This window comes from Lethenteron reissneri, chromosome 6, assembly GCF_015708825.2.
Source record: "Lethenteron reissneri isolate LAM-NWPU_2019-01 chromosome 6, ASM1570882v1, whole genome shotgun sequence".
NCBI classification, from domain to species: domain Eukaryota; kingdom Metazoa; phylum Chordata; class Hyperoartia; order Petromyzontiformes; family Petromyzontidae; genus Lethenteron; species Lethenteron reissneri.
In genome coordinates this window covers 7,660,892-7,686,908 of record NC_083784.1, presented here as the reverse complement: position 1 = coordinate 7,686,908, position 26,017 = coordinate 7,660,892, and the positions used below count along the sequence as shown (strand labels likewise).

Here is a 26,017-nt window from a genome sequence, read left to right as displayed (position 1 = left end):
AACAATACACTCCACGCATTCGTCGACAGCGCCGAGCGTGCGTCCGTCTGGAACGTTCTTACTTGTGATAGTAGGAAGCCATTGGTAGATGTGCACTTTTAAATCGTCAAGGTTTTAAAGCTAATTTCTTTAGATCGGTGTTCTTCCCGCCCCGCAACTCCGATTAGCCACGTGTGGCTATGTACGGTACGAAAGAAGTTCAACATGTAGTACATACATAGGGGCCGTCCATAAATGACGTCACACGGCGTCACAAAAAGTCAGACCCCCCCCTCAAATATGACGTCACAAAGCTCTGCCCCCCCCCCCAAAATAAAACATGCTTCAAATCGCTTTAAACTATTGTCATTGTAGTGCGTATTTAATGTGGCGCTGCACTCTGATGTTGTAGGAGAAACCATTTATTAAAAAGCAGTGGCGGCTCCTGCAAAATCTCTCAGGGGGGGCAAATGTCTGGATGATTGATAAGGATAAGGTCCACCCATGCAATGGATAAATTAACAGCTTAAGCATGTAAAGGCAACTTCACTTCTTTAATATTAATGAAAAATAAAGTGACTCTTACAATACATCTTGTTTGTTTCTATACTCACTATTAATACAATCCACTCATGTTTCTTTTATTAAAGATTCCACTAGGTGGCGACAAATAATTTTGTTGGATGAAACGTGCTTACGTATGATGACGTAAGCACGTTAGGGCGAGCCCTCCCGGAAGCCATAGAGAATGCATTGCAGCGCCCGCCGTTCGAAAAAAACATCTTTGAATGTAAGTCTATGGGACCACTCGGGGCGATTCTCAGCCGGAGGGAAATCGCCCAAAAAGAGGCGGTACTCCACTAGAACGTGACATGACACTGATTGGACTATATCCAGAGGCACAGTGACGGCTAGCGTGACTCTGTGGTTCAATGACATTGGTGGTGCGTCGCCCAATCGCCCTAATGAAGAAATCGCCCCTGGATTAGAAGCATGTTTTATTTTGGGGGGGGGGGGGGCAGAGCTTTGTGACGTCATATTTGAAGAGGGGTCTGACATTTTGTGACGCCCTATTGACGAGGGGGGGGGGGGTCAAAAATCGTCAAAAATCGCGTGACGTCATTTATGGACGGCCCCTATACTCCTATGCTTTCCGTCTTCACCAACACGCTCTAAACCAGCGTGGCGAAAGTATTGGACAATTAACGCCCACGACCCGGGCGGAGTAGGAAGTCGGTCATCATCCAGCAGTGGATTTACAATTGATACTCCTGCTGTTGTGGAGTGGCTTTTGACTTGCATCCCACTGGGATTTTTGCACACAGCGTTGGTGTACGGTGTTTTTTTCTGCAATATTTTGCGGTCTTTTCTTGGATTTTCTGTTTGCACTCAGTCACATATTCACTTCAAGATGTTTTTTGTTCATGTTTTTGTTTTTTTTGTTTGTTGCGGTTGCACCCGATTCAAGAGCCGAATGGCTCACAGGGCTATACCTAAAAAAATAACTTGAAACTTGAAATGTTCTCGCAACGTATGCACAACAATCCAGTATTCGCTCGGTGGTGACCTGTGCACGTGGCATGTGATCCTGTGCTGTGGACGACACAAGGATTGGTGGATGGCACAAGCGTTGTGGTCATACTTTCTCCGCACGCTTCGTGGAGCAATGCGCCAAAATCTGAATATTTATTTATATATACATACTATTAATACATACATACTATTAACATTCCTTCCCTTTGCTAATGCTACCCCCATCCCCTCCCTTTGATGCTGCTAATCCTGCATAATGCACGGGCATAATATGACTTTGAAACCCCCCGCCCACTTCCTACGCATTTCCCATAAATATGTTAAATTCCTCTTGATATGCAAATTATTTTGTCAAGGCGCTCTTCTTCCCCGTCCAACTCAGCTTAAATATACGCTCCAAGCTTGGTGGTGTTTCATTCTTCACCCGAGGACGGCTGCTTGCGTTGTGGCCGAAACGTCGTGAGAATTATTTTATTATGTTTAATATTTATTATTTTATTATTTTCCTTCTACGTGACTTTACCGAAAGAACCAAGAAGATGAATCCCTGTAAGTCACGAAAGCTTTAAATCGATATTTATTTATACTGGAGGAATTCGATGAGCTATGAAGCTCTCCCCCCCCCCCCCCCCCCCCACACACAGATGTCCAGGAAGGGTCGGGTCAGATTGTTATAACAGCTAATAATGACAAAAAATACAATGTCTTCACGGGAGGACGGAGAACAGCGGTCCAGGGAAGAGCTGGACAACGTGGCTTGTGTTGAGGACTTCAAATTAATTGACACATTAAAAAAAAAGTACTGTACTCGTCAGGGCCTGACGAATATACCGGACAGCATCCAAAAACAGTTTCAGTGATACATTTTTCAGAATATGTCTGTGTGTTTGTCGAGCTAATCTCTCCCATCAACACGGTGCTAATCTCCCATTAACACTGCTGTTGTGCGCATATGCGGGGACGATACTCTTATGCTGCAACGGAAGCTAATTTCATGCTAATCTCTCTCCCTAATGTCTCTCTCCCTAATCGCCCCCATTAACACAACTGACGTGCTTGCGTGCGGGGATGGGACTCCTTTCCAGCTCAGACCCCGCCTGCTTGCCCTTCGCCACGTATATAACCTCTTGTTGTAACTGCTCTCTCGCTGTGTTCTTCCTGGTTCAGCAGTTCCACTGCTGGATTATTTTTTCCGCCTGAGGACGACCTCTTGTGTTGCGATCGAAACGTCACGATTGATTATTTTTTATGTTATTTTTCTAAACTTACACATCTCATTTCTCATTGTGGCTGAGACGTTAAGATCAGCTGACAGCCACCGTGAGCGGTAACACGCGGGGTTTTCTGTTATTTTTGTTTATGTTTGTTGTCACTTTAGATTATGTTCACGATAATCCAAGATCGTGTTCGGGTCCCTATCCGTACGCTGCACAGAGATTTCGCTGCACGGAGATTTCGCTGCACGGTGATTTCACTGCACGGAGATTTCACTGCACGGAGATTTCACTGCACGGAGATTTCACTGCACAGAGATTTCGCTGCACAGAGATTACGCTGCACGGAGATTTCGCTGCACGGAGATTTCGCTGCACGGAGATTTCGCTGCACAGAGATTTCGTTGCACGGAGATTTCGCTGCACGGAGATTTCACTGCACGGAGATTTCACGGCACGGGGATTACGCTGCACAGATTTCGCTGCACAGCGATTTCGCTGCACAGAGATTTCATTGCACGGAGATTTCACTGCACAGAGATTTCGCTGCACGGAGATTTCACTGCACGGAGATTTTGCTGCACAGAGATTTCGCTGCACGGCGATTTCGCTGCACAGAGATTTCGCTGCACGGCGATTTCGCTGCACAGAGATTTCGCTGCACGGAGATTTCGCTGCACAGAGATTTCACTGCATGGAGATTTCGCTGCACGGAGATTTCACTGCACAGAGATTTCGCTGCATGGAGATTTCGCTGCACGGAGATTTCACTGCACAGAGATTTCACTGCACGGAGATTTCGCTGCACAGAGATTTCACTGCACAGAGATTTCACTGCACAGAGATTTCGCTGCACGGAGATTTCGCTGCACGGAGATTTCGCTGCACGGAGATTTCGCTGCACGGCGATTTCGCTGCACAGAGATTTCGCTGCACGGAGATTTCGCTGCACAGAGAGTTCACTGCATGGAGATTTCGCTGCACGGAGATTTCACTGCACAGAGATTTCGCTGCACAGAGATTTCGCTGCACAGAGATTTCACTGCACAGAGATTTCACTGCACGGAGATTTCGCTGCACGAGATTTCGCTGCACGGAGATTTCACCGCACGGAGATTTCGCTGCACGGAGATTTCGCTGCACAGTGATTTCACTGCACGGAGATTTCACTGCACGGAGATTTCGCTGCACGGAGATTACGCTGCACGGAGATTTCACTGCACAGAGATTTCGCTGCACGGCGATTTCGCTGCACGGAGATTTCGCTGCATGGCGATTTCGCTGCACAGAGATTTCACTGCATGGAGATTTCGCTGCACGGAGATTTCACTGCATGGAGATTTCGCTGCACGGAGATTTCGCTGCACGGAGATTTCTCTGCACAGAGATTTCACTGCATGGAGATTTCGCTGCACGGAGATTTCACTGCACGGAGATTTCACTGCACGGAGATTTCACTGCACGGAGATTTCACTGCACGGAAATTACGCTGCACTGAGATTTCACTGCACGGAGATTTCACTGCACGGAGATTTCACTGCACGGAGATTTCGCTGCACGGAGATTTCACTGCACGGAGATTTCACTGCACGGAGATTTCACTGCACGGAGATTTCGCTGCACGGAGATTTCACTGCACGGAGATTTCACTGCACGGAGATTTCGCTGCACAGAGATTTCACTGCACGGAGATTTCACTGCACAGAGATTTCACTGCACGGAGATTTCACTGCACGGAGATTTCACTGCATGGAGATTTCACTGCACGGAGATTTCACTGCACGGAGATTTCACTGCACTGAGATTTTGCTGCACAGAGATTACGCTGCACGGAGATTTCACTGCACGGAAATTACGCTGCACAGAGATTTCACTGCACGGAGATTTCACTGCACGGAGATTTCACTGCACGGAGATTTCACTGCACTGAGATTTTGCTGCATGGAGATTACGCTGCACGGAGATTTCACTGCACGGAGATTTCACTGCACGGAGATTTCAATGCACGGAGATTTCACTGCACGGAGATTTCACTGCACGGAAATTACGCTGCACGGAGATTTCACTGCACGGAGATTTCACTGCACAGAGATTTCACTGCACGGAGATTTCACTGCACGGAGATTTCACTGCACGGAGATTTCACTGCACGGAGATTTCGCTGCATGGAGATTTCACTGCACGGAGATTTCACTGCACGGAGATTTCACTGCACGGAGATTTCACTGCACGGAGATTTCACTGCACGGAGATTTCACTGCACGGAGATTTCACTGCACGGAAATAACGCTGCACGGAGATTTTACTGCACGGAGATTTCACTGCACGGAGATTTCACTGCACGGAGATTTCACTGCACGGAGATTTCACTGCACGGAGATTTCACTGCACGGAGATTTCACTGCACGGAGATTTCACTGCACGGAGATTTCACTGCACGGAGATTTCACTGCACGGAGATTTCACTGCACGGAGATTTCACTGCACGGAGATTTCACTGCACGGAGATTTCACTGCACGGAGATTTCACTGCACGGAGATTTCAATGCACGGAGATTTCACTGCACGGAGATTTCACTGCACGGAAATTACGCTGTACGGAGATTTCACTGCACGGAGATTTCACTGCACGGAGATTTCACTGCACGGAGATTTCACTGCACGGAGATTTTACTGCATGGAGATTTCACTGCACGGAGATTTCACTGCGTACATTTCCTGGGGAGTGAAAGACGTGGGTGTTTTCCTGAAGAAGATAAACACATTAGTTTGTTCAATTTTATTTCCTCTTGGGCACGTTCCATCCTTTGTCTGCAACTCGGTTATTATTCTCGACCACCGGTTATCATCCTTGCTCGTGGTGTGTTCCTGTCCAAGCACACTCACTTTTTTTTGTTAACAGTTTGTCTCGTTTAACACGACCAATATCATCCATAATAGAGTTTTTTTGAGTTAGATTGCGTAAATATATCAATGTGCCACTACCCGACACATCCAACTAGTAAAGGTTGTCACGTAAACAGAACGTGCCAATTCGTCACTAGTACAGCACTAACCGGTGTGTTGGAGAGCCAAGCCCACAACATTTATAATCTGAGTACGACGTTTCGCCAGTAATTACAACTAGCTTCATCAGGCGACAGACAGATTTGTGGAGAAGTCCACCTGTTTCGTTCCTTATATAGAGGCGTAGATGTGGTGACCACACTTTTGCGCTCTTGAATCGACGCACATTATGCATGCGCATTATGCGGACCCTTTGATCATGTCCTTTCTGTCCATTGTGTGTATTAAAATTGCCCTACCAACGGCAACCCCTATTGAAGTATGGTGACCTGTATAGGCATGCATTTAAACAATGACCGCAGAAGTTTGGTCAGCACATGAAGCTAGTTGTAATTACTGGCGAAACGTCGTACTCAGATTGTAAATGCTGTGGCTTGGCTCTGCAACACACCGGTGTGGTGCTGTACTAGTACACTACACTATACACTACACTATACACTACTATACTACTATACACTACACTATACACTACACTACTATACTACTACACTACTATACACTACACTATACACTACTATGCACTACACTACTATACACTACACTACACACTACACTACTATACACTACACTACACACTAGTGCTGTACTAGTGACGAATTGGCCACGTTCTGTTTACGTGACAACCCTTACTAGTTGGCTGTGTCGGGCAGTGGCCGGTTTAACGACACTTTTATATATTTACGCGATCTAACCCAAAACAAAAACCCCTCTTATGGAGGAGTTTGGCTCGTGTCATCAGGCCTGCGTGCGCTGTGTAATCCGTGCGTTCCTTTTGTTGTCATCTCCATGCAGTTTCCCAGCACGCGTCTCCCTCCTGGTGGCGCACGCCTGGTCGTCCGGCACACGTGGAGACGAGGGTTGATGGACCACGCACATCCCTGCAAACCCCGTCGTGCTGCGAGGTCGCCATCTACCTGCCTGACCAGCGCATCGCAATATAGCAATGGGTACATTTACATCCGGATGCCAGCTGTACACATGATGAAGTGGTCTCCCTGGGTGTGCTCCTTTGCTGAGATCTTGGCAGTTCAACAGTAATCACCCTCCCGGTCTGAAAGCACGAAAGCCCAAAACGTATGAACCAAAGGTCCTTTCCAGGACCAACCCACCAAGATAATCGGTTCCTAGCACTCAGTATTTATCACCGCAATTTTGAAGGCTTATCCAGAGCAAAATGTGAGGTCTATGTAAAAAAAATACCTAGAATGCAAAAGATCGATGTTCTTACCTTCCAAGAAACCCGCCTATCCGAACCCTAACGCATGCCGGAAAAAAGTTCAAGAATTCCACGGATTCCACATGGTAGCCTGCCGATGCCATACGCAAGGTGGTATGGCCTCATGCGTCCAGGCCAACCTAACTACCAAAGCTGAAGAAATGCTGCCAAAAGACAGCACACCGTTTTCCATCACAATTAGAGTGGGAAAGCTGACCATTGTGAATGTCTACGAGCCTCTGAGAGTCATGGCCAACCAACCCCTTAACCACCCAGCCAATCTATTTTATTACTTACTTACCTGGTATGGCCCACTGAGCTATACAGCTCTTTTTTCAGAAGCGACCTGGCCACAAATGACAGCTCAACGAAGCGGCTTATCACGTGGACATTTATAGCAGCCAAATACTCCCAGCGGATGTTTCTAAATGTGGAGGGAAAAACCGGAGGACCTGGAGCAAAATCCACGTGACCGCAGGGAAAACATGCAAACTCTAAACTGTACAGCAGGCGTCAGGGTCGGGATCGAACCCACGAGCTCCTGTATGCCAGGCGAGGTAGTTAACATCTCACCAAGAATAGGTACTCGTTGGTTCTTTTGGTAAAGTCACGCAACACAAGCGTCCACCACCTGATGACGGACGCTTGTGCTGCGCCCGAAACGTCGTGATTTATTTTATACCTACGTGACTTTACCGAAAGAACCAAAGAGTATGGTGGATTCCTGCAGTCACGAAGCTTCAAATCAAGATATAACAATAAGGTTTACCTTTTTTGGAAATAAAATCGCCTTTTGGCGTTCTCTGGTTTAAGACCGGTTGAGACTAGGCCCTAAAGAAGGCTGTCTGGTGTAGACCAATCAGTTTCAAACACAATGCACACATTACCAAAGCATGTTTTTTTTTGCATGTGGTAAATGCAGACATGATTCCTTGCAAAAGCGTTCCATTTGGTGTTTGAACATCTTAACACAACTGTTTTATTGCCAGAAAGGGTACAATCTATTCCTATATTACAAAACTATACGAGACTATGTTTTATTGTACCAGGTAAAGCCGCTCTTTTTCAGAAGCGACCTTGCCACAAATGATAGCTCAACAAAGTGGCTCATGTGGAAATGTCTAGCAGCCAAATACTCTTAAACAATAAAAACCGGGCATCCCAAATTCGCATCCTACTCACGGCCAACACCACTGACGATTATTTATCTGAACCAGTGCTGAGCCTTTCCTACGATCAACTCAGCCTTCCATGAAAACATCATCCCTGGGGATACAAAGACGGCCGGGAGTTGTGTTGGCCACCCACCCCCCTTTTGTGTGCCGTGCCGGCCCCTAATATGCGCTCTCTAACAGCATTTGCATCCCCAACAGTCGATTAAGGGCTATACGGAGGGGAGGGGAAGAGGTAGGGGATGGGATATTTGATGCGTGAGGACCACCCCTGCCTGGGTTGGTCGCGTGGTTGGCTGAGCCAGGCTGAGCCAGGCTGATGAGCCAGGCTGAGCCTCGTCACCCGTGAGCCCAGGCTCTCACTCGACCGCTGCGCTCTCTCCCAGGTAAGAACGGGGCAGTTGATGTCGCTCGCTCGCTCGCTCACTCACAGCCAATTGATAATCGAGTGACTGATTGAATGCGTGTCGGTGACTGTCAATGAATGTGTTCAGTGAATGTCAATGCATGAATTAATTCATCCATCGAGAGTCAACGCATTTTAATACACTATTGTAGTTTGATGAATGCATGCTCGTTAATATGTGAATTAATTAATGAACGAATTACTTTCATTGAATGATTGGGAACTATTAGAACATGTTTACACATCGATTGGCTGTTAATCAATGGGTATCAGTGGATAGTTACGTCAGTGAATACATGGTTGTGATCGACACTGAATCCACAAGTGGCGATAATTTAATACTGAATTACCGTCAGTGAATGAATATCAATGAACACACGGATGGAAATGGAGTGAATGAAAAATGAATGTCAATGAATAAATGCATTACTCTCCCACGTGTAATGACAGTATCGTCCGTCTTGACGCAGACACACACACACCGTTGTCAACAGCAACAACAATAGCAACAGCGTGCCTGCGTGTGTGTGTGGGGGGAGCGTTAGCCCAGTGGTTAGCACTGATCTGCAAACCCGGCAACAAGATTTCAATTCTCATTAACCTGGTGCGGTGTGTAAACATCGTCACTGGGGAGACAAAGGCGGTCGGGCGTGGTGCTGGCCACTCACCCCCTCGTGTACCGTTCCGGCCTTCATAGGTGCTCGCTAGCAGCACTTGCCCCTACAGTCTGTTAAGGCTATACGGGGGATCTTTGTCTTTGTTTGAAACAGAGATGCATACATTGTGATGTATTATTATTGCATTGCCTCGACCATAGCCACAGCGTAACAATACTCGTGATAGATCACGAGTATTCATCTTCTTGGTTCTTTCGGTAAAGTCACGTAGAAGGGAAGTAATAAAATAATAAAAAGAAAACATAATAAAATAATTCTCACGACGTTTCGGCCACAACGCAAGCAGCCGTCCTCAGGCAAGCAGCCGTCCTCAGGTGAGGACGGCTGCTTGCGTTGTGGCCGAAACGTCGTGAGAATTATTTTATTATGTTTTATGTTTTATTATTTTATTACTTCCCATCTACGTGACTTTACCGAAAGAACCAAGAAGATGAATCCCTGCAGTCACGAAAGCTTTAAATCGAAATTCATTAGTATTGTTACTCTGTGCAATGCGAATCGTCGCCCAATGAGGACAGAACTTGCAGCGCCTTATCATATTAGTGCCTCGTGGAAATCCCACGTGCCTGCCATGGAAATGTGGGATTCCCCACCACTGGTTCTGCTCACACCGGAGGATATTGTTGTTGAAGCATTGCGAGAGAGAGGGAGGGAGAGAGGGCTGTTATGGCTTTGACGTGTCCCAGAGTGAAAGCCCATCTGGCTCTGGGACTGTACCAGGCTGCCTTATCGGCTTAGTCTCTTTCTGTTCTTCACGCGATTACACAGAGCCGGAACCTCGTGGCCCTGGGTGCTGCAACTCGCAACGACTGTGCAGCAGGAGTGCAGCAGGTTAGCGAACTCTAAGAAGGACGTGCAGCGACGTGTAACAGAAGTGCGGCGAGTGTGCGAGGTTACGCAATTCCGCAAAGAGCAATAGCCTCCAGCAATGATTGGTACGTCGTCTGTTCGTGCAGCCAGGCGTGCGGCAGGTTTGGCAAATGTGCAGTGTGCATCATGTGCAGCAGGCTACCACAGATGCAGCAGTGCTTGCGCGATGCAACAGATGTGCAGGGACGGGTTGCAACAGGCTGGTGTGCATGATCAGGTGCCTGCAAAGTGTGTAGCCGGGCTGCACGATTTAAGGAGGGGGGGGGGGGGTACATCCCATTTTGACATGTAGGTAGGCAAGTTGTGCTGGGTGTAGTGGCAGTGCAGCAGGGCCATACTGGTAGTAACCTCCTGGTTACACCAGCCCACAGGGGATTATTGTGTCCGACCGTCCGTCGTGCAGGGAGGGGCTGGGTGGGGAGGGAGGGGCTGGGTGGGGAGGGAAGGATGGGGAGGGGCTGGGTGGGGAGGGTGGGGCTGGGTGGGGAGGGTGGCGAGGGGCTGGGTGGGGAGGGGCTGGTCACCCCGTGGTGCCCTTATAAAACGCAACGTTTAACCTACTCACGCCGACTTGTGCCCGCCCTCACAGTCGGGCATATTTGCGGAAGACACCACGCCGCCGTTGACCCTGGCCATTGACCGAGCAACCCAACGTTCCTATCAGCTCCCTCCGCAGGAATGTGTTATTGCTGTAGTTAATGTACAGGGTACTGCAGGGCTAACGTAAAACAGCAGGGTGCAGTGGCAGTGTAACAGGGTCTATATTGCTGTGGGTGTTGTGCAGGGTGCAGGATAGCTCAGCTAAATCTGGGGGGTGCAGTGGAAATTGCTGGGTACCGGCTGGTGAGCTTCATAATCCAATGCGTCCATCGGCAGAATAAAGCTCCTCTTTGCGTGAGCCGTCGGGGCTCACTGTGGATTTCCCACTGCCGTGGGTCAAGCGCCTATCAAGGTAATGGTCCCACTGTTGGACGTTTCCATAAATGCCCATAATTCTTCTAGACGATTGCAGACGAGCCCGGCGGTAATAAACTGATAACACAATTGACACTCGTCGATTGAAGTAAAGGCCCGTTGAAGCTTCTTTATACATTTGGTTTTTAAAAATGAATAGTGAGCATCAGCAGCAAATTTTTTTTTAGATCCGCTACCTCGTTGTCTGTACGGTGCTGTGCTTCTATGCTCCCGTGTCAATGCTGCTTGCATTCTGGCATTCACCAACCCGTACTGACCAGCGTGGTGAAGTATGGTCAAATGACCCGTACGATATGGGGAGGGGCCCTCATCTAGCACAGTGGCAAGATGTTAACTACCTTGCCTAGTGTACAGGAGGTTCGTGGGGTCGATCCCGATCCTGACGCCTGCTGTATATGTGGAGTTTGCATGTTCTCCCAGTATTCGCGTGGATTTTTTCTCCAGGTCCTCCGTTTAGAGCATTCGGCTGCTGCTCTAAATTGAAACGTGATAAGCCCACTTTTCTATGTATGTTGAACTTCTTTCGCACCGTACGTAGCCAACCGTGCTAATCGGAGGTGCGAGGTCGCTTCTAAAAGAAGAGCTATATAGCTCAGTGGGGCCTTACCGGGTAAAATAAAATAAAAATGTTAGCAATGGATTGATGAAAGGCAGCCGTGGTGCTGCTACGCTGCTCCTTTTGCTCGCGTGGAATTTAAAGCGGTTTCTCTATTTAGATCGCGCGGGGCATCTGAAACGTTAAGATTCGCGGCTTAGAGGAATACAGATCTTGTTCCCCCTCTCGGACGCGTTCCATTCTCTGACTGCCGCTCCGTCACGATCCTTGACCATCGGACATCACTCCCTTCGAGTCACAACGTGTGCTGCCTGATCAAGCCCACTTTACTTTTCTGAAAAAGTTTTAATAATTTTTAAGCTTTAATACAATTGACCTTGCGTGTGCATAAAACAGTTTTTTTTGGGGGGGTTCAGATCGCGTAAATATAAATGTGTCGTTAATCCACCACCACCCGACACTGCCAATCAGTAAGGTTGGCCACGTAAACAAGACGTACCAATTGGTTACTACTTCAGCCCACTGGTGTGTTGGAGAGTAAAAAAGAAAGAATTTACAATTTGAGTACGACGTTTCGCTGGTATTTACATCCAGCATCATCGGGCGATTTTGTCAGAAAAACCATGCTGTGTTGGGTGGTGGTGGGTTAACGACATTTGTATATTTACGCGATTCAACCCCAAAAAAGCTTTATTATAAATAATATTGATACGCGATTGCCTACGTGTAAATCTTGCTCATGTTCTCTGATCCATGGGTTCTTCTTTCTGCCTCTCAGTGTAATTCCAAGCGTGCACCTTTCAATACACGCAGGTCAGAGGTCGCAAACGGGTTTTGATTCCTTACCCATACCCGGCCGCACCAGGGTCGCAAACTGGTACCCGTACCCGTACCCGGCCTGGTACGGGTAGCCGGGTATCGGGTAGGGTACGGGTATCGGGTACCTGGTTGCGACCTCTGCAGCAGGTACACACTGATTAACAACAAACACAATGATGACATACAATGCAATTAACGACGACTGTTTAATGTCCTTCCCCCAAAGCCCCTTTTCATATCAGGCCAAACTCGCCTCCCCGGGGCAGCATGGAGGACGACCGTTGCTTCACCAATCGCTTCGACGACCGCGCGGGCTCGCCGCTGCCCGGCCGCTCGCGCGAGGCCCTGCTGCCCATCGTCACGGCCATGCTGGACTCCATCGCCGGGCAGGCCCCCCCGGGCAGCGGCGAGGGCGACGGCGGAGTCGGTGGGAAGCGTGCGGGGACGGTGGCGGTGGCGCCGGAGGGCGGGTTGTACCGCGGTCCGGCGGGCATGGCCCTGGCGCTGGCGTTTGCGACGGCGCCCGACAGCAGCCTCCTGCCCGGGCTGGACGCGGGGCGGCGGGAGAGGTACGCGGACGCGGCGCGCAGGCTGGCCGAGGCGTCCGTGGAGTACGCCGAGAAGATGGAGGGAAGAGCGACCTGCACGGGAGCGGCTGCCATCAGTAGCGGTGGGGCAGAGTGGTGTCTCCGCGCGTGCGAGTGTGCGCGTGTGCGCGCGTGTGTGATTGCGCGCGTGTGTGATTGCGCGCGGTGGCGCAACGATTAGCGCGCTGCGATACAAACCCAGCGACCTGGGTTCGATTCCCACTCACGGCCGAGACCAGTGACGAATATTCGAACTGGTCCTGGGCTTCCCCTAGGTCGGCTCAGCCTCAAATGAGTAGCTGGTGCGGTTGGCTTCCCACCACCTCGTGTGCTGTTCCGGCTTCATAGGTGCTCGCTAACAGCACTTGCCCCAACAGTCTGTTAAAGGCTATATGGGGGATCTTTATCTTTGATGCGTGCATGTATGATCTGTGGAGTGGGACATGATTACTTGACTTTTTAGTGTGTTTTTTTTTCTTTCTGTCGTCTTTTCCGCATTTATGGTGGATGCCAGCAACATCAAATCTGTAAATGATGAATAATGAAACCCCAAACTTTGGACCGTACAGTAAACCCACTGTGCTCTGCACTTCTTCAATAGAGGAGGAACAGCAAAACTACACAAACTCTCTCCTGAAGCACTCGACATTGGCATTTAGCTGCTGAAATTATTGCCTTACGCAAGAATATGACAAAAAAATCCGAACAGAAATTGGTGAATATACTTTACTAATTGTTGACTATACTCTATTGATAAATATTAATAAGAAGGCACCTGGCGTGAAGTTGTCTAACTCTTCAGTTAGACAAGACGGCCACATTTGCTTATATTTATTTCGAGTGATAACCTAACAGGACCATGATGCAGTTCTTGGGGAATTGGTGCCAACGATCCGATAGCCGCCGCTCTGCTTGTCATCCGCACCTCCGATCAGCATGGTTGGCTACGTACGGCGAGAAAGAAGCTCAACATACACACGTTCATCTTCTTGGTTCTTTCGGTAAAGTCACGTGGACGGGAAATAATAAAATAATAAAAATAAAACATAATAAAATTTAGATGTAAAGCTTTCGTGACTGCAGGGATTCATCTTCTTGGTTCTTTTGGTAAAGTCACGTAGAAGGGAAATAATAAAATAATAAAAATAAAACATAATAAAATTTCGATTTAAAGCTTTCGTGACTGCAGGGATTCATCTTCTTGGTTCTTTCGGTAAAGTCACGTGGACGGGAAATAATACAATAATACGAAATTAAACATAATAAAATAAAATAATAAAATTATAATATAATAAAGTAATATATTATTATGTTTTATTTGTAATTTTATTTTTATTATTTTATTACTTCCCTTCTACGTGACTTTACCGAAAGCACCAAGAAGATGAATCCCTGCAGTCACAAAAGCTTTAAATCGAAAGATACACAAGTACATTTGACTGACCGACCCCCTCACCCTCTGACCCCTGACCCCAAAACCTTCCCCAAACCCCCGACCGACCGACGGCCACCGACGGCCACCGCCCTCAGCCAGCAACGGGGAGCGTGAGAGCGGATCTGAGACGAGCGCGTCGTTCCTGCTGGGCGGCGCGGGCGCCTTCGTGGCGGCGGCGTTGGCGAGCGGCGCAGCGGGCCGGGCGGCCGCCGCTGTGGCCTACGCGCAGAGCTTCGCGCGGCTGCACCGCGAGCTGCCGCGCGCCGTCACCGTGCGGCCGCACCGCCTCGGCTCCGACGAGCTCTTCGTGGGCCGCGCCGGCATCCTGTGCGGCGCCCTGCTGCTCAAGCGCCGGCTCGGCATCGAGGTGAGAGCGGCGTGGTCCGTCCGCGCGCCTAGCTGAACTTTTGGCGTCATCTGGTCCAACACCATGTGAGACTAGGCTCTAAGCAAAGCTGTCTCGGGTGTGGACCAATTAATTTCAAGGACAGTGCATACATTATCAGAGTTGTGTTTTTTTTTGTTTGCATTCCGACCGCAGGTACTGTGGTCAATGCAAATGTGACTCCTTGTAAAGAAAAAAGGTCTCAGTTTTGTTGCCAGATAAAAGGATTAAAAACCGAATTATCAAATGCATTTCTCTTCACTGCCCTCTGCTGCTCACTACGTGTAGCCTTTTGCTTTCATGCGGCTGATGATGTAGATGCAGAGCAACTACAACAGTTTCACATTCTGGTGGTCAGGCCAGATAACCGCGTCAAGAGCAGCGGAGTGTAGACCAGCTATAACTATAAGCCCAGCTGTGACGATATGCATGTATGGTAGGCACCCATTCAAGCACTTTTCAGATTCAACTCATCCCTAGCTTCTGCACGTTGGTGACATCGGGCACATTTCCATGCGACATTGGTGTACCTATATTTATTGTCACTTTCGTTATGTCCCACATTATTGAGTTGCTCTTCCCTCCAGCATCAATAAAATGAGCACCAGTTCACTTGTGGGAAGTCCACCACAGGAGTGGGCAATTTCCACCACTTGCTCGTTCGAGTGTGTAAATGGAAGACGAGCAATGCCTCAGTGCGCCTATGAATGGTAACATCACTTTGGCTGTCATCGTCCGAATCAGAATCTTTATTTATAGGTACGGGAGGAATCAGTTGAGCTATAGAGCTATTTTTACAGATGTCCTAGAATTAGGGTCGCAGCCTATTCCACAGACTACACCAGAAAATGTTTCTCAGACAGCCGAGGTCAGGGGGTTGGTAACCAGAATAACAACAAGAGACATTTTCAATCTTGATTTGAAGCTTTCGTGACTGCAGGAATCCATACTCTTTGGTTCTTTCGGTAAAGTCACGTAGATAGAAATACATTAAAATGAAACAAAACACGACGTTTAGATTGCAACACAAGCAATCATCAGGTGAGAAAACCACAGCAAGAAAAAAATTTCGAATTCGGAAAAAAGCTCAATATTTCAAGAGCCGGAATGAACTGTGTGGCGAATACGAGTCGGTGGGTCCTTAATAAGATAACTATCTTCTTGGTTATTTCGGTAAAGTCACGTAGAAGGAAAATAATAAAATAATAAAAATAAAACATAATAAAATAATTCTCACGACGTTTCGGCCACAACGCAAGCAGCCGTCCTTCCTTCTACGTGACTTTACCGAAAGAACCAAGAAGATGAATCCCTGCAGTCACGAAAGCTTTAAATCGAAATTTAAGATAACTTTCACGAATCAGCCCTTCAAAGAGCCACCAACGCACGCAGCTTCGGAGCCGCTGGTTGTCAACTCCTGGCCTCGGTCTATCAACACTTGTGCAGTGTACAGCAGCAAAGTTCAACACAAAGCCAGTTGCAGATCTCGGTACAAATTAATTTCTGCCACCCAAACACAGAGCGCCACGGTGGCGAGATGTTAACGACCTCGCCTGGTATGCAGGAGGTCATGGGTCCGATCCTGACCCTGACGCCTGCTGCTGTATATTTGGATTCTAGATTTTAAGCTTTCGTGACTGCAAGGAATCATACTCTTAGGTTTTTTTCGGTAAAGTCACGTAGGTAAAAATAAATAATAAACCATAAAAATAATAGAAATAATAATAGAAATAAAAGAAAATATTAATGATTTTATTTCTATTATTATTTCTATTATTTTTATGTTTTATTATTTATTTTTACCTACATGACTTTACCGAAAAAACCTAAGAGTATGTATATTTGGAGTTTGTATGTCTCTCCCCGTGGTCGCAATAATTTTTCTCCGGGTTCTCTGGTTTTCCCCTCCACATTTTCGACGCAACATGCAATTAGAACATTTGGCTGCTGTGAATTTGCACGTGATAAGCCACTTCGTTGAGCTATCATTTGTGGCCAGGTCACTTCTAAAAAAGATCTGTTTGCCTCAGTAGGCCTTACCTGGTAAGAACAAAAGTTTAGTTTAGTTTCAGATACCAATTCCCGGACTGTCCAGGACTGCTTGGGTCAAACCTGGATAGCTGACAACTCTACCTATGCCTTGAATAAATACCTGGTTGCAATGTACACGAATCAGTAATGGGAAGACAAAGGTGACCGAGGGTTATACTTGCCACACCCACCCCCTCGGGTGTGCTGTGTTGATCATCATAGGTGCTCGCGAACAGCACTTTCCACAACAATCTATGTCGGCATATACGGGTACGCTTTTGTTATTGTCTATGCTTTCTTGTATGTGTGTACTGTATGTATCCCTGTACAGTACAGCTGTTCCTCGTTATTCGCGAGGGATACGTTCCGGAGATGCTCGCGAATAGAACATTTCGTAGATAATGATATTGGCATTAAATGACTATAAAAATAAGCTATTAAATACATGGGAATTATCATAATAACAATCTCTTTATCTACCATCACTTTATCTCGTCACTTTATCTCTCTCTCTCTGTGTCTATGCAATCGTGAAGAGTTCCAGATGCTTTTACGCGGACAGCCAAAATCGCGGATTGCACGTTCGTGAATAACGAGGGATTGCCGTGTGTGTATGTCCCTGTGTGTGTATGTCCCTGTGTGTGTATATCCCTGTGTGTGTATGTCCCTGTGTGTGTATGTCCCTGTGTGTGTATATCCCTGTGTGTGTATATCCCCTGTGTGTGTATGTCTCTGTGTGTGTATATCCCCGTGTGTGTATATCCCTGTGTGTGTATATCCCTGTGTGTGTATATCCCTGTGTGTGTATGTCTCTGTGTGTGTATATCCCTGTGTGTGTATGTCCCTGTGTGTGTATATCCCTGTGTGTGTATATCCCCGTGTGTGTATATCCCTGTGTGTGTATGTCCCTGTGTGTGTATATCCCTGTGTGTGTATATCCCTGTGTGTGTATATCCCTGTGTGTGTATGTCCTTGTGTGTGTATATCCCTGTGTGTGTATATCTCTGTGTGTGTATATCCCTGTCTGTGTATGTCACCGTGTGTGTATATCTCTGTGTGTGTATGTCCCTGTGTGTGTATATCCCTGTGTGTGTATGTCCTTGTGTGTGTATATCCCTGTGTGTGTATATCTCTGTGTGTGTATATCCCTGTCTGTGTATGTCACCGTGTGTGTATATCCCTGTGTGTGTATGTCCCTGTGTGTGTATACATCCCCGTGTGTGTATGTCCTTGTGTGTGTATATCTCTGTGTGTATATCCCCGTGTGTGTATATCTGTGTGTGTATATCCCCGTGTGTGTATACATCCCCGTGTGTATACGTCCCTGTGTGTATATCCCTGTGTGTATATCCCTGTGTATGTATATCCCTGTGTGTATACATCCCTGTGTGTATATATCACCATGTGTGTGTATGTCCCTGTGTGTATGTCCCTGTGTGTATACATCCCGTGTGTGTATACATCCCTGTGTGTATACATCCCTGCGTGTATACATCCCCGTGTGTGTATGTCCCCGTGTGTATACATCCCTGTGTGTATACGGCAATCGTATCCAAGAGTGGTCACGGATGAGGAAGGACACCTCCAATGCCACGTGTTCCGCTGTTTGCCCGGGTTGCCGTCGCCATGGCAACCAGCGAGTTGCTCCGGTTGCCGTGGCAACAGGTCCATTCTCTACTCTTTGGTTCTTTCGGTAAAGTCACGTAGGTATTAAATAAAATAAAATAAATCACGACGTTTCGGGCGCAACACAAGCGTCCATCATCAGGTGGGAAAGCATGACCTGTTGCTGAGGCAGACTGTTTGAAAAAGGTTTGAAATGGGGTTGAGTACACACATTTCAAACCTTTTAAAACATATTCTTAGTTCTTTCGGTAAAGTCACATAGAAGGGAAATAATAAAATAATAAAAATTTACAATAACATTCTCACGACGTTTCGATTGCAACACAAGCAATCATCATCAGGTGTGAAAACTACAGCAAGAAAATTTGCTTTTTTTTAAACATGTTCTTGCTGTGGTTTTCACACCTGATGATGATTGATTGTGTTGCAATTGAAACGTCGTGATTTATTTTATTTTCTACCTACGTGACTTTACCGAAAGAACCAAAGAGTATGGATTCCTGCAGTCACGAAAGCTTCAAATCAAGATTAAGGTCCATACCCTTCACACCAGATTCGCCAGCGTGCAGGAGAAAATAAGTTCACATTACGGAGCGCATCGAGCGCGGGTTTGTGATTTGTATGCCGGGATTACATTGTCACATCTCTCGAACGGGCGTATGAAACGTGTTCTTTTCTTTTTGCGTGAGGTTTTCGGTTTCATTTTAGGCCGGTTTTTTATTTCTTCTGTAAATTATCTATTTTAATTCAGTGCTGTCTCGCGATTTAACTGTGTCTGGGGGGAATTACATCCCCATCCAAAATGATGGAGCCTGTGCCATAGTAATGTGGAATTTGCACCACTGGGTCTGGATTGTGACACTGATATCAGCAGCAAGCCACTTTCACTTGGACACATGTCATTATAAAAATGTTCATGATGTGGCTGATAAGGCACACAACTGTTCACTAACACATTCCTGCGGAGGGAGCTGGTAGGAACGTTGGGTTGCTCGGTCAATGGCCAGGGTCAACGGCGGCGTGGTGTATTCCGCAAATATGCCCTACTGTGAGGGCGGGCACAAGCCGGTGCCAGTAGGTGTAACGTTGAGTTTTATAAGGGCACCACGGGGTGACCAGCCCCTCCCCACCCAGCCCCACCCCTCCCACCCCCCACCCAGCCCCACCCTCCCCACCCAGCCCCACCCTCCCACCCAGCCCCTCCCCACCCTCCCCACCCAGCCCCTCCCCACCCTCCCCACCCAGCCCCTCCCCACCCTCCCCTCCCCACCCATCCCTTCCCTCCCCACCCAGCCCCTCCCTGCACGATGGACACAATAATCCCTGTGGGCTGGTGTAACCAGGAGGTTCCTACCAGTATAATGTCACCAGCTATCCATCTGCTGTATATCTAAATCAGCTCAAGCCTCCCGCAAATCACGTGACTTCCGGGTGGCCACCCTCACCTCTGAATCCCTCCCCCTGTTCACACCGCCCACTGTGAAAACAGACGCCGCTCCACCGTGAAGCTCACTTCTGATCACTCCGTCTCTCTCTTCCCTCCGCTCGTATCTTCATCACTATCATCGCTCTCTCACCCCCCCCCCCCTTCGCCTTGGTGCGGGCATTCTTTCCCTTCTTCTGTGTCTGTCTTTGAACTTCTCGTGGTGTGCCACGGGGAAAAGTTTTTACGGTACTTTAGGGGCTGTCCATAAATGACGTCACGCACCTAGGGGGGGGGGAGGGGTCAGACATTAGTGACGATATGTGACGAGGGGGGGGGGGTGAGAAATGTGACGTCACATCAAAATGCGCAACTTTAAATAAATATAGACAACACGTTCTACTTAATTAAATATACTTTTTAATAAATGTTTTCACCTACAACATCAGAGTGCAGCGCCACATTAAATACGCACTACACTGACAATAGTTGAAAGCGATTTTAAGCATTTTTATTTTTAGGGAGGGGGGGGGGCAGAGCTTTGTGACGTCATATTTGAGGGGGGGTCTGACTTTTTGTGACGCCGTGTGACAAGGGGGGGGGGGGGTCAAAAATCATCCAAAATCGCGTGACGTCATTTGTGGACGGCCCCTAACGACACAATGCCCGATCCACAAATACGAAAGGAGACATCGCAGCGATGATGACCCACTCCGCTGCTGCTGACGCTGTTATCTGGCTTGACCACCTGATTATGAAATTGAAGTCGTTCCTCTGCATCGACATCAGCCGTGCGAAAGAAAAATTTTAAACTAAACAAAGACCTTGGAGTGGACAGGACTGGCGTATTCTCTGGATTAAAAGACGCTCCAGAAAGTATGACGCACCTCAAACTTGCGCCTGGTCTTAATATAGTTCTATAAATCTGCACTCCAACAGGCATCTACAAGATTATAAGATGCATCCCTCCAACGTTTTGCTTTAAAGTACAGGTTTAAAAAAAGATATGGTCTTATCATCAGCAGAATACGGTCATTTAAGGCGCTGGCTCGGATACAAACACATCTGGCGATGTTGTGTGGGTCAAGTTTTGTGTTACCTGTGGTGTACGTGCACTTTACATGTATACTCAGATGTGAATCTACTGCTGGATGAGGGCCTCCCCACACCTTGCTGGTCATTGGGGCTATCTGACGATGCTTCATCACGCCGATCGGTGCGACGGGGTGATGGAGGTTCAGGACCATAGACACGGGAGCATAGAATTGCTGCAGTGCAGTACAACAGTGGATTTGTGTGCACTGCACTCCGCTGCCCGCTATGCGGCAGCAACAACGACAGGGCTGCCGATAACAAACCTGTCCTTCGTGATTGATCACCCATCAAGGCACTATCCTGCCACTCAATCCCGCTCAGCTACCGGAGGATCTGATGAGACAAGGCACGTTCCGGGGTGATTTGGTCCGAGGCTTGAGACTGGAGCAGAGCTGGAAATACCCCACAAGTCCCACACGATGGAGTGAGAGTGTGCGAATTCCTGCACCGCATTTTAACGATGGAATGCATGGGCTCTGCATGTTAATAAAGGCCATGGTACGATATAAAATGTTACAATGTAACGAATATGACGATATCAGTTGTGACCCTGTATTTCTGTGCTGTTGCTGTGCTTTTGCCGTATTTATAGGATGAGTTAAGATTTAAAAGAACAAAAATCCACTGCATTTGACCACTCTGCACGAGCCTGCTAAATCTTGCGATTGTTCGAGATAGAGAGCACTTACAATGCACATGCCGTCAGTTACCAAAGAAATAATCTAATTATCATACGCACTAAAGAAAATGATATTAAAAAATCTGGTTGTCGCCTGATAAGGCTAGTTGCTGTAATTGCCGCCGAGACGTCACTGGTACTCGAATTGTAAATGTTGTAGTGGGTTCACTCTCCAACACACAACGGGTGTGCTGAACTAGTAACGAATTGGCACGTTTATTTTACGTAACAAACCTTACTAATTGGCAGTTTCGGGTGGTGGCGGGTTTAACGACACATTTAGATTTATGCGATCTCACCTTAAAAAAACCTCTATTATGGACCAAATGATGGCGTTATACAATTGCCATGCCATCAGTCATTCCGAAACACCTTTTGCAAAGCACTAATTTAGTGATTATTAGATTTTTACAACGTTTAATAATCGAGTTAGTTTTGTCGTAAACATTATCAAATTTGTTTTTAATATACATAAACAAATTAGTGCCGATAATCATGATATAATGATATATATTTTATAAACTGACGATTAGATTATCATGGGATTTCATATTGTACGACATCGTAGTATTGTCGTATCGCATACACTCGAGTTGCCATCTTATTTCTCGGTCAGCAATTGAGTCTGTTATCAAAACTCTGCAGTCCACTTTGACAAAGTTCAACGCAACATCGGTGCCAGATCTCGGAACAAATCAACTCCTGCCACCCGAACACAGATGCCAATCCCGGACTGTCCGAGTCAAACCCGCTCAAAACTCGGACAGGTTGTAACCCGAGTGGCACTGCTAATGTCCACCGCTAACCTTCGGTGCCTTGTGCGTGTGTGTCCTTTGATCTTGTGCCCTAGATCCTGACGGACGAGGAGACCTCCACCGTGTGCCAGGCCATCGTGGACTCGGGAAAGGAGTACGCGGCACGCAAACACAAGCCCGTGCCTCTCATGTACGCCTACTACGGCACCGAATACCTCGGCACGTTGCATCGCAGTCCCTTCTCACCTGAGCACCTGCGCTACCACACACGGCTAGTGTATGTATGTGTGTTGAAATATTAGTGGGGAGCGACACACACGTGACGATTATCTGAACCAGTCATGGGCCTACCCTAGGTCGACTCAGCCTCAAATGAGTACCTGGTGAAGTGTGTAAGCATCGCTACTGGGGAGAGAAAGGCGTCCGGGTGTAGTGTTGGCCACCCACCCCCTCGTGTGCCGTGCCGGCCTTCATAGGTGCTCGCTAAGAGCACTTGCCCCAACAGTCTGTTCAGGCTATACGGGGGATCTTTGTGTTTATTTTGTTGAACTATGACCACAACATTGCCCTGCCCTCACTTCTCATCTTGCTCCACCTGTCCTTGCCTTGAGTCTTTGCCAGCCAGGAATCGTCTGTATGTATCTACGTTGAACTTCTTTCGCACCGTACATAGCCAGCCGTGCTAGTCGGAGGTGCGGGGGGAAGGGCAACACACTCAACACAAAACGCAGTTGCAAAGAAATTAGTTTTCAATCTTAAGTTTAAAAGTGCATGGCTCCAGTGGCTGGGTGTCAAACTCAGTCGCTGCCCATTCAGTGTCGTTCGTGTCCATTGGACTTCACGGCCACCAGCACCTGTGATAATGATGATCATTTCGTATGGCCAAGGAAGAGCAGCTCCCTTATCTGATATTTATAGAGCGCCTTTATCCAAGGCGCGTTACAAGGGTTATGAGTGGTGCAATGAGGGTAGCTAATTTTGATATGGTGATGGGGTATGGGGAGGAAGGTTCGTGGGTACAGGAATTACGGTGGATACCTTGGGATGGAGGGAAGGATGGGCCAGGAAAGAAGAGGTGGGTCTTGAGGGAGGAGTGGAAACGATACAGGGAGGGCGCTCACTTAATGCGGAGGGGAAGTTTGTTCCAGTACAAGGGGGCAAGTACGGAAAAGGATCGGAAACGGAGATTGTGCATAAGGAGAGGGGGGGGGGGGTTAGGAGTATAGGAGAAGAGATTGAGAGTGGAGCGGGCGGGAGGGGATATAAAAGGAGATGAGGGAATTCTAGATTTGAAGCTTTCGTGACTGCAAGAATTCATATTCTTAGGTTTTTTCGGTAAAGTTACCCACGTGACTTTACCGAAAAAACCTAAGATTATGAGATGAAGGAAGCGAGATATGGTGGGGCCAGGCCATAGAGAGATTTATATACTACCTGTGTAAGAGATTCATTTCTAAGCGATTTACCCATTCAGTGTTGTCGTTGTTCTTGGAGAGTTTGTGAATTGCAGATACACCACATTCAAGTTTATTTTTGGGGCGGGGTGAAGTTATATGGTCCACGAGGTGCACCCATAATACTCTTTGGTTCTTTCGGTAAAGTCACGTACAGTAGGTGAAAATAATAATACAATAAAATAAAAAAGTGAAAACAACTAAATTGTGAAAACAACTAAATTAAAAGACAATTTATTTGTTTTCACTTTTTTATTTTATCATTATTTTCACCTACGTGACTTTACCGAAAGTGATTTAATTTCGTTGTTTTCACTTTATTTATATTATTTTATTAGTATTTTCACCTACGTGACTTTAACGAAAGAACCAAATAGCATGGATCCTTGCAGTCACGCAAACTTCAAATCTAGAATGCACCCATAATGCCTAGGCACACGTCCCATAAACTACCCAGTCCGTGTCTTCCACGTGTGCAGTTGCAATTCCACACATCGAGAATAGAACACCTCCTATAGCCTCATCTACAGAGCAGCGGTTTCCAGCCTCTGGTCCACAAGGCCGTGGGAAGTGTAACTGCTGTAGAAACGATTGTTTTTTTTTTGTAACAAAAGCACCAAATTGTCTACTGCACGGTGGTCCTGGAGAACGATTCGAGGATTGACAGTGGCACATGGGTCTAAAATATGTTGAGAACCACCACTCTCTGTCAGTGGTTGTCAGCCTTTCTGGACCCGCAAGGCCGCGGGAAGTAGACTACACGATTTATCGTCGTTTTCCATTTTGAAAAAAGCTATTGGTGGCATGGTCGTCCGAGGAAACACGTTTGAGGGTTGATCGTGAGAAGAAACTCATTCAGACAGAACAATCCAGCGCAGGCTGGCAACAAATAAGAGTCACGTTCAACGCAAAAGGTGATGCGATCTTATTTGCAGACAACCGTCACGAGACACGCTACCTCGAACAGCCTGGCATGTTTTCAACTTACAAACCAATAGCGCCAGCAATTACAATTTGCAGAGCGTATTGCGTTTAAACGCTAGGGGTCAGGGCAGGGAAAGACGGGAGAGAGGAGAGAGACCGACTTAGCCCGGAATATGAACCCTACGTATGTATTTCTAGATTTGAAGCTTTCGTGACTGCAAGGATTCATACTCTTAGGTTTTTTCGGTAAAGTTACGTAGGTAAAAAATACAATTAAAATTAATAAAAGTAATAATAGAAGTAAAATAAAATTATAAATCACGACGTTTCGGAGGCAACACAAGTCTCCGTCATCAGGTGGGACCGTCACAGCTACATTTACTGTATCAAGTGAGACAAAGATTCCAAGATACAAGTTCTTAAATACAAGTTAAGGGGAGAAGAGGGGGGGAGGGGCTTATCTGAATGTGGTAGCCAATGAATGGAACGTATTGGGAGGGGGGGGGGGCTACGTATGTATGTTTTAATTTCTTTCGCACCGTACGTAGCCAGCCGTGCAGGAGTTCGCAGTTGAATAGGCTTCACCCTTTCTGGCAATAAAACAGGACGTGTTAAGATGTTCAAACACCAAATAGAAACCTCTTGCAAGGCATCAAATCTGCATTAGCCACACGTGCTTGTGGCAAAACATGAAAACGAACATGCTCTGATAATATACGCAGCGTCTTTGAAACTGATTCGCCTACACCTGAGAGGGCCTTCTTCTTGGCCTCATCTCACCGGTGTCAGACCAGAGATTGCCAAAAGGCGAACAGTCCAGTGACAATGCAAGTATCACAACATTTGTAACTCGAACAGTTAAATAAAAATGACGCCTTGCATAGAGCTATCTGTTTGGTGTTTGAACATCTTAAGACCTATATTTTTGGTTCTTTCGGTAAAGTCACGTAGAAGGGAAATAATAAAATAATATTAATATAAAACAATAAAATTATCACGACGTTTCGACTGCAACACAAGCAATCATCATTAGGTGTGATTGCTTGTGTTGCAGTCGAAACGTCGTGAGAATTTTTTTTGTTTCATATTTATATTATTTTATTATTTCCCTTCTACGTGACTTTACCGAAAGAACCAAGA

General features: G+C 47.0%; 1 protein-coding gene across 2 annotated transcripts in view; it reads left to right on the top strand.

Moving 5' to 3' along the window:
* The first annotated feature begins 8,510 nt into the window (after positions 1–8,510).
* Positions 8,511–26,017, top strand: part of LANCL3 (LanC like family member 3) — a 30,395-nt gene continuing 12,888 nt past the window's right edge. The window contains exons 1-4 of one of the 2 annotated variants that reach the window (XM_061571298.1): positions 8,511–8,566; positions 12,710–13,153; positions 14,601–14,872; positions 22,595–22,718. In XM_061571298.1, coding sequence (XP_061427282.1) covers positions 12,751–13,153; positions 14,601–14,872; positions 22,595–22,718 — 799 coding nt within the window. In that variant the 5' untranslated portion in view covers positions 8,511–8,566; positions 12,710–12,750. Of the gene's footprint in view, positions 8,567–12,546; positions 13,154–14,600; positions 14,873–22,594; positions 22,719–26,017 lie in introns of those variants that run through there. The other variant, XM_061571287.1, reaches the window with a different exon arrangement.